General features: G+C 65.3%; 1 protein-coding gene across 1 annotated transcript; it reads right to left on the bottom strand.

Annotated features, from left to right (window-relative positions):
* Nucleotides 1–7384: 7384 nt before the first annotated feature.
* LOC125363956 (proline-rich protein HaeIII subfamily 1-like) lies at nt 7385–8617 on the bottom strand. Its single transcript, XM_048363295.1, has one exon. It carries the CDS (start codon nt 8615–8617, stop codon nt 7385–7387), a length of 1233 nt encoding a protein of 410 aa, XP_048219252.1.
* Nucleotides 8618–9374: the final 757 nt, after the last annotated feature.

Raw genomic sequence — 9374 nt, 5'->3', positions numbered from 1 at the left:
GCCCCCGTCTGTCCAGGCCTAGGCTGTGCTCTGAGCGCACAGTCGGGCTCCGCAGCCCCTCACAGCGCTGGAGCTGCATCCCGGGCCGTCGGCCTTGGCGTCCTGCCTGACCTGGGCTGTGGGGCGGGGGAGGCTCCGAGGCCTCTGGGGAGGTGGAGGGGGGGGTGTCCTGGGCCCTCTCTCAGGGCTGCCTCCTGGTGTCCCCTGCGGCGTCCTCCGGGTGGCCCCTCGGGGACCCCAGGCAGGTCCCAGGGCTTTGTCCTTGCGTGGAGAGCAGGGGTGAGGCGGGCCGCGCTCAGGCGGGGGGGCGCTCGCTCGCCCCCCCCCCCCCGCTCCTGACAAGCGGGCAGCTTAGCTGCCTCCTGCTTCAAGGGGCTGGGGAGGCAGGCGCGCGTTACAACCCCCGCAATCACTGTCAGACGGCCGGGCCCGACCGGGGCCGGACGCGGGGCGACCCTTCCAATTGACTGTGAAATTGGGAGATGGCTCGGGCCTCCTTGGCCTGCGGGGGCCGTCGCTGCCCCTCCTGAGTCCCGCAGAGGCGGGGAGGGGGACCCGGGGACCCGCGGCCGGCACCGGCTTGACGCCCTTGTAAATCTGCACCGTGTCTCTCTCAGGTCTGATTTTAATTTGGGTAATATTCCTGTTAATAATAACATCTAATTACAACATCCATTAAAAGTTAGTAACATTAATTTAACAGGGAGAAAATCTAATAGAGTTCTAGGAGTGATATTGGCATTTTTCCATTAAATTAATGTTACAAACTTTTAACAGGATGTCTTAAATCGGCATCGTTAGTGTTGGGAATATTAAACAAATTAAATTCAGGCCTGTAATATGAGGTGGGAGCCTATTTATGAATCCAAAAAAGGTTTCTGCTGGGCTGTTTTAGCCACCTAAAGCTTCCGGCAGGGTGGCACAGCAGACCTTCCGGAAGCTTCCGTGGGAAGTGCGGGAAGGCCGCGCAGGCCGGCTCAGTTCCCCCGGCACCCCCCAGGGCGGCAGGCTGGGCGGGGGGTGGGGTTCACGTTGCCTCTGCACCTGCTCTCCGTGCGGTGGGGTTTCTGCGTGTGCTGCTGGCGGCGGGCCTGGGTCGCGATCTCTGGAAAGGGCGAGGTGCTGTCACGAGGTCTCCTGGGGCGCCGTCCCGCCGTCCGCCTCTCCTCTTGGGAGCGGAGGGCTGGGCGGCCGCGGGGGGGGACTGGTCTTCAGGGACTGGGAAACGCCCTGCCTCTGGGAAACGTGCTGCGGACCAGAGCCGGGGGCCGGGCGTCGTGGCAACTCACCGATTGTGCCGGGCACTCGCGCGGCGTGGAGGTCTGGGACACGGTGCTCGCCGAGGGAGCCCGGTCCTCTGTGGGCTCTGCGGGGCCCTGCCCGCCCGCCTGCACTCGGGATGCGGTCTTCATGCCGCTTCCCCCTCTAAAGGCCTGGATGACTACAAGACATTTCATGGTTAATTTTCTTTTGGTTTTATTATGTGGTTCCGGGGCCAGCGGAGGGAGGGCCTCATGTGCGCTCGACGAGCCCCATTCCCAGGCCGAGCACCGGGCACTTTTGAGCAGGTTTCCCGGTTGCTCTATGCCCAGGCTTCCCGCTCCGCAGTGGGGGGTGGAACCCTCGGCCGCAGTGGAGGCACGGAGGTCTCTGAGGTGAGCTGCAGGAGGGCTTCCACCGGCCCGCTTTGACGATTCCGGTGAAGGCAATCAGCGTGGAAGTGCAGTGGACTGCCCTCCATGCCCCAGGGAGCAATGGCCCCAGGGACCCGTGGCCCTGGGCGGGGCCGTAGCCCCCGGGGAGTGATGCCGGGTCCGCCAGGCCCGTCCGGGGGCAGGGGGACCAAAGCCGCAGCCCTGCAGCGTGGTGGACACGAGCTTCCACGGGAACCCGCGACGACAGGCACAGGTGCGTCCTGGGCAAGCTTGACCATTCGCTGTATTTAGGCCACGTACTTGCCTGCCGTAACCAGATTTGTTAGATGTGGTGTATGATCAAGTGTGGCCAAAGAAATGATAAATGAGGAACGCTGAAGCAAATTTCAACAACAAGAAAATCCTTACATTCCCGCTCCACATAGGAGTTTGTGGATCCGCCGAGAGCTGGGCAGGTCTGGTCGGTGCCGCTGAATGCGGCCTTGGATTGATGGTGCGCAGAGCACGACGGGGCAGGCAGGACCGGGAGATCACCCCCCCCAGGCCTCGCCCCCCCCGCTCCGGGAGCCCAGCAGCTGGGAGAGCTGTCCGGGAGGTGGGGGGCTCTGCCGGCCACGTCGCCTCCAGGAGCTCACCGTGCCTCCGACGAGGAGCAGGTCTGGCCCGTCTCGAATTCCCGCATGGAGGGAGAGCACAGAGGTGCAGCTGGAGGCCCCGGGCCGGGGTGTGGGGGGGTGCTCCCCTGAACACCTGTTTCACCACAGATTGAGAGCACAGGGGAAGCTGCTTTCTGGTCTCCTTCTTGCCCATGGGTGATGCCAGGGTGCTCGGAGACGGTGCGTCTCCTGGTGGTAGCCTGGCCTCACGCTCCTGGTCCGGGGACGAGGCCCCTCCAGATCCCGGGAGATGCCGGGAGCAGGGGCGTCGGACGCAGCGGCGTGAGCGCCGGGAGCCTGCTTCCCGATTCGAGTCCCTGTGGTTCCCGTGGCTCTTGCTGCCCAGATGCAGCTTCTCCAGGCCTGGGTCCCGCGTCCTCAGAGGGCAGAGGGACCCGGGGAGTAATGAGACACCCCGTTCATGAAGCGGGGAGGGAACGTCCTCCTTCATAGGAGTGGAGACGTAAAGGAGTTTGAAGTATGTAAACACTTCACGTTTCCAGCCTGCGGGGCTGGGATTGCTTCCCCTCCGACAGCTGTGTTATGCAGGAAACGTGCGGTGTGTGTGTGGTGTGTGTGTGTGTGTGGCGCGCGTGTGTGGCCTGTGTGCGTGCATGTAGGGTGTGCACACACATATGCATGTGCCTGTGTTTGAAGTGGATAGGGCGTGCTGTCGCTGACCCCGTCCTCTTTGCTCTCCCCCCCCCCCCCCCCGCCCGCCCCTTCTCATGCAGGAGGTGGCCTGCCTAGTAAGGCCAAACAAAGGTACACACAGCTCATTTGGTGGAATTTACACCCAGGTGTGAATGAATTAAATTGTTAGACACCAGAGCCACGTCCCTGAACGCAAGATGCGCATTGCAAAGCCACAGCAAACCCCACCAAAGCAAGCTTTAAAAAGCGGGATTTCGTTCCTGGACATTATTGCCTTTGCTTATCCCTCTGCCTATCTCAGAAAATCTCATTACACAATTAAATGTTCTCTTAATTGGTACATCTCCTGATATTGTGCGGTGTGATGAAAGCCCCGAGCTGCCACAGGGGACCAGGACACCTGCCGGCCACCGCGTGGGGCCAGGTCCTTCTGCTTCCTGCCTTGAGGACTCTGGCGTGGGCGGGGGGGGGGGGCACTGGGTCCCTTCGGCACCCGGAACCCGGAGGTGGGCAGCCACATCTGATTTGAGTACCTTGCTTTCGTGAGTGGTGGAACCAGTTGCTGGGAGAATCCGCGGTGGATGTGTGATGGTGAGGAACCCCTCTGGGAACTGCGAGTTACAGCATCTGCCAGGCTGGGACCCCGGGCCCTAGGCGACGGTGCCACTACCCGCCCTGCGGGCGTCCGGGCCTGGGGACAGCTCTGGGACACTGGCCTGTGACCAACACAAAGCGTGGCGGGTGAAGACGCTGCCTCCCGGAGCCTGCCAGGGCCAAGGCCACAGGAGAGCTTGCAGAGCCACCGTGGGGCCCGGTCTGCTGCCGGGCTCTGCAGGGAGGACCCGGCGACAACGCGCCAGGGCTGTTCATATCCAAGACGGTGCTAACGGGAGGTACCGACTTTTCCACTTAGGTTTTGCTTAAAAAGAAATACATACACACTGATGACCACCTGGGTTGCCTCTGCACATTGAAATAAGCATTGATATTGGTAATCAATACTGCTATCAGCAGCCTGGTAAGCGAAGATGATGTTTGTCCCGAGTGCGAGTGACAGGAATACCGGTTTGTCTCTGGTGCCTCGGCGGGGGCCACTGCGCCTTTTAAATCTTCTCGAGGGAAAGCCTGCACCGGCACACTGTGCGGTACGCACGGAAGATGTGGAATGAATTATATCCTCGGTCTAAATTATGACGGCGAAAAGAAAGGTGGCCAACCTCATAATTTAATATCCTTTACGACGGAATGGCATGTTTTGTTTAATGAGTAGGGCTCGGGCAATCAGGACAACATGAAAAATAAATTAGCATGATGCTAAAACAAATACAAATATTTGTGTGTCTCGTTGTGAAATCAGGTGCAGACAGAGCTCGGATGCTGTTTGCAGAGCTGTCTGTTTTTAATTAAAAGAGCGCCACATAGAAGCACCGTGCTTAACATTAGAGAGAAATCCCTCAATAAAATCTTCCAGGCAAGCCTACTTATAAGGGAGTGATTGATTTTCCTTTAGGATGGTCACACTATAGATTTTGGCAATATGACTTATCGATTATTGCTCTCAGTGCTCCCAGACTATCGACAGCCGGGCTACCCGGGGCCCGCGCCGCCGCCACCTCCTCCTCCGCCGGGGAGACCGCGCGCAGCTGACCCCCCCGCCGTCCTCCGAGGCCCGCGCGGCATCGATCCCGCTCCTTCGGGAAGTGACTAATGAGGCCGGCTTTACACTCTTCCTTTGGTCCCGTGGTGATCGTCACACGCGGTGTGCCGGCCCGCTCACCCCCGCCCGCCCCTTGCTCCGCCCTCGGGAGCTGATTGTCCTCGGGGCGGTGGTCTCCGCAAGGTCGTCGAGGGCCCGCTGGAGGGAGCCTGCCGGGGGCCGTCCGTTCTGATCCGCGTGGGGGCTGTGTGGGGGCGGGGGGGGCCTGGACGGGGTGCTCCCTAGGGTCCATCCGCCTGCCAGGGCTGCAGACAAGTTCCGGGGGACGCTGCGGTGCCAGGGGCTGGGCAGGGGTGCCCCCCCGTGGCTCCGATTGGGGGCCGCGTGGCCCGCAGCTCGCAGTCATCGGTGTGAGAGTGGGCGTCACCCTCTCCCCTGGGGGAGCCCGAGAGGCGATTCAGGCGACTCCTTCTCGCGTCTCGACTCAGAGGGCGGCGGGGCGGCCACGCGGGCTGCCGGCGAGGCGGGGAACGTGGGCGTCCACTGACGTCCAGCGGCGACAGGAACACGGGACGAGCACGGGGGCTGCGGGCGGGGAGCACGGCTGGAGAGGCAGAGCCGGGCCACGGCCCTCAGCGCCACGCGGGGCGTGAGGGAGCACCGGCCCACGGAGACGGGGAGGAGGGAGCACCGGCCCACGGAGACGGGGAGGAGGGAGCACCGGCCCACGGAGACGGGGAGGAGGGAGCACCAGTCCACGGAGACGCGGAGGAGGGAGCACCAGTCCACAGAGAAGGGGGAGGAGGGAGCACCAGTCCACGGAGACGGGGGAGGAGAGAGCACCAGTCCACAGAGAAGGGGGAGGAGGGAGCACCAGTCCATGGAGATGGGGAGGAGGGAGCACCGGCCCACAGAGACGGGAGGAGGGAGCACCAGTCCACGGAGACGGGAGGAGGGAGCACCAGTCCACGGAGACGGGGAGGAGGGAGCACCGGCCCACGGAGACGGGGAGGAGGGAGCACCAGTCCACGGAGACGGGAGGAGGGAGCACCCAGTCCACGGAGATGGGGAGGAGGGAGCACCAGCCCACGGAGACGGGGAGGAGGGAGCACCAGCCCACGGAGAAGGGGAGGAGGGAGCACCAGCCCACGGAGACGGGGAGGAGGGAGCACCAGTCCACGGAGATGGGGAGGAGGGAGCACCAGTCCATGGAATGGGGAGGAGGGAGCACCAGGGCACAGAGGCGAGCTGCGAGGCGCGTGGCCTCCTCTGCACACCTTGGTGCGGTCATGTGGTGAGCTGGAGCACACTCAGGATGCCTCCCCAGGGCCGGCAGGGCGTCCGGCACAGCCTGTGGAGGGCGCGGCGGCTGCTCCCCGGCACGCCGCGGTGCGGAGCACAGGAGGAGGAGGAGGGGGAGCCGGCCTTGCTCCCCCCGCCCCCGCCCTGCGCTTCCGGCCTGGCAGCAGCCTCTGCCCTGCTCTTCGGTGCTTGACTGCGACGGGAGCCAGGTCCTCGCCCCGGGGGGACCCCGGCGTCCCGGGAGACGCCCCCGGCTCCACGGCCGAGGCCTCCTCGTGCCCAGCCACGCAGGCATCACCGGAGGACCTGCAGGACCCGCGGGCCTCACCGGAGCGGGGGGAGGAGCGTGCCCGAGGCCCGGCCCGGCCCCCCGACGCGCGGAAGTGTGCCCGGCCCACAGCCCGAGGCCAGTGAGGCCCCGTGGCTCCCCGCGATCACTCCTTGCCCGAGCACACCGCACGCGTGTGTGCCCGGTGAGCACGCACACCGTTGTGCGCACCTGCCCCTGCGTGCCTGCACGCCCCTTACTCCAGCCTCCTGTGGACCGACGCCTCGCATGGGGCGCCGGCGTGGGCGTGGGGCGTGGGGCGTGGGGAGTGGGGCGTGGGGGCGTGGGGCGCCGGCGTGGGGCGTGGGGCGTGGGGCATGGGGTGTGGGGCGTGGGCGTGGGGCGTGGGGCGTGGGGCGTGGGGCGCCGGCGTGGGGCGTGGGGCGCCGGCGTGGGGCGTGGGGTGTGGGGCGTGGGGCGTGGGGGGTGGGGCGCCGGCGTGGGGCGTGGGGCGTGGGGCGTGGGGCGTGGGGAGTGGGGCATGGGGCGTGGGGCGTGGGGCGTGGGGCGCCGGCGTGGGGCATGGGGCGTGGGGCTGTGGGCGTGGGGCGTGGGCGTGGGGCGTGGGGCGTGGGGCGTGGGCAGCCCCGCTCCTGACCGCTCCCGCCGCGCTATTCGCTCCCGCGTGCTCCCCGCCCCGAGGTCGGGGCGCCGTGGCTGAGACGCAGCTGAACTTTCCGAGGCGTTTGTTCTTTCTTAGTAAAACATAACGTCAGCACCCGCGCTCCCAGCACGGAGGACAAGCTGGGCACCGCTGGCCCCGGCCTCCGGAGCGCCCCACCTGGGCGCCTCCCCATCTGCCTTCTCCCCGGCTGGTGCCGGGGGTGGGGGGCGCTGCCCTCTGCCTGAGACCCCCGCAGCAGAAGCTCCGCCAGCGGAGCCCTGCTTCCTCTCTGGGACGGACGGACGGACGGACGGACGGCGACTCGGAGCAGGTGTCAGGACGAGGGAGAGCTCTGGGTTTTCAGTTTGTTAGGCAAATACTTGCAGCGCCCCGCGGTTGACACAGCCTGGCTCTGAGTTTCTCACTCTCCATAGAGGAAAGTTAGCTTTCCCTCAGCCCCCCACCCCCCCACCTACGGGAAACGGGGGGGGAGCGGCCTCGCTGAGGAGGGGGGCAAACGGGGCCTGTTCAGCGCAACTGTGGGTCTCCTGGGGGGGCAGCCGTGGGCCTCCTGGGGGGGCAGTGGTGGGTCTCCTGGGGGGGCAGCGGTGGGGTCTCCTGGGGGGCAGTGGTGGGTCTCCTGGGGGGGCAGCAGTGGCCTCCTGGGGGGGCAGCGGTGGGTCTCCGGGGGGGCAGCCGTGGGCCTCTGGGGGGGCAGCCGTGGGTCTCCTGGGGGGCAGCGGTGGGGTCTCCTGGGGGGCAGCGGTGGGTCTCCGGGGGGGCAGTGGTGGGTCTCCGGGGTGCAGCCGTGGGCCTCCGGGGGGCAGCAGTGGGTCTCCTGGGGGGGCAGCCGTGGGCCTCTGGGGGGGCAGTGGTGGGCCTCTGGGGGGCAGCAGTGGGTCTCCAGGGGGCAGCCGTGGGCCTCCGCGGGGGGCAGCCGTGGGGTCTCCTGGGGGACAGCGGTGGGTCTCCTGGGGGGGCAGCGGTGGGTCTCCGGGGGGGGCAGCGGTGGGTCTCCGGGGGGGGGCAGCCGTGGGCCTCTAGGGGGGCAGCGGTGGTTCTCCTGGGGGGCAGCCGTGGGCCTCTGGGGGGCAGCGGTGGGTCTCCTGGGGGGGGCAGCGGTGGGTCTCCTGGGGGGGCAGCCGTGGGTCTCCTGGGGGGGCAGCGGTGGGCCTCTGGGGGGCAGCAGTGGGCCTCTGGGGGGGCAGCCGTGGGCCTCTGGGGGGGGCAGCCGTGGGCCTCTGGGGGGGGCAGCCGTGGGCCTCTGGGGGGCAGCGGTGGGTCTCCTGGGGGGCAGCCGTGGGCCTCTGGGGGGCAGCAGTGGGCCCTCTGGGGGGGCAGCCGTGGGCCTCTGGGGGGGGCAGCCGTGGGCCTCTGGGGGGGGCAGCCGTGGGCCTCTGGGGGGCAGCGGTGGGTCTCCTCGGGGGCAGCGGTGGGTCTCCGGGGGGGGGGGGGGCAGCGGTGGGTCTCCGGGGGGGGCAGCCATGGGCCTCTAGGGGGGCAGCGGTGGTTCTTCTGGGGGGCAGCCGTGGGTCTCCTGGGGGGCAGTGGTGGGTCTCCTGGGGGGCAGCGGTGGGTCTCCGGGGGGGGCAGCAGTGGGTCTCCCGGGGGGCAGCCGTGGGCCTCTGGGGGGCAGCTGTGGGCCCAGTCCTTGTGGAGCTGGAGCTGCCTCACGGTCTGGGATGGCGAGGCTCTCTGTAGACTTCCAGGCCCCCTGGAGATGCGACCGACAGAGACCTCACTTGTGAAGAAGTAGAACATGTGAGGCACACACACACACACACACGCACACACACGCATGCACACACGCACGTGCAGTGGCACGCGGCCCTTCTGCAGGCTCAGTGGAGAGGCCTGGGCGGGCCGCAGGACGCGGTGTTCTCTAGGAGACACCCACGTCAACACAAGCTTGGGACGATGGCCGCCCCCACCGCGCGCCAGCAACGAGCCTTTCACCGGGGCACACTTGCCTGCATTTATATTTATTTTTTCCGAGTTGAGGAATGGGCAAATAAATTGGATTTCCCTGTATCTATTGGTGAACTTCTCCAGGTCCATACGTATGGATTTTGTCAGTCAATATTACATCATGTCTAACCCAAGCTCTTTTTCTCCTTTTAATGACACACTTCATTTCTTTATTTATACAGAAATATGTATAATAGTGAGTCCAAACTTCTATTTAAACTTTGAAGAATTTCTCTGTTGGTGGACGAGGACCTGCGACTTAGGCTTTAGGCCTGAGATCCACGTTCTGTGTTCAACTTCAAGTTGTTTTTATCTGGATATTTCTCGGCAGCTTAAAGTTTATAGTATTTTTCTTCAATGTTTCATTTCAGCAAAATGCAAGACTGGCACAATCATGGAATTACATTAGCAGAATTGTTCAACATATTTGCACCAACCACAGAACCCACCTAACCACAGTCTCTGCTGCTCCGCACTGGCGGCGCTCAGGGCCTCTGGGCAAATGAGGGCGTCCTGACGCCAGGCGGAAAGCGCTCACGCACGGGGCTCT

The sequence above is a fragment of the Perognathus longimembris genome, chromosome 15 (assembly GCF_023159225.1).
Source record: "Perognathus longimembris pacificus isolate PPM17 chromosome 15, ASM2315922v1, whole genome shotgun sequence".
Classification (NCBI taxonomy): domain Eukaryota; kingdom Metazoa; phylum Chordata; class Mammalia; order Rodentia; family Heteromyidae; genus Perognathus; species Perognathus longimembris.
This window is presented reverse-complemented; position numbering and strand designations above follow the sequence as displayed.

Excerpts from the sequence above, each read along its gene's own strand:
- LOC125363956 (XM_048363295.1), bottom strand. The coding sequence starts at position 8,617 with ATGTTCTACTTCTTCACAAGTGAGGTCTCTGTCGGTCGCATCTCCAGG.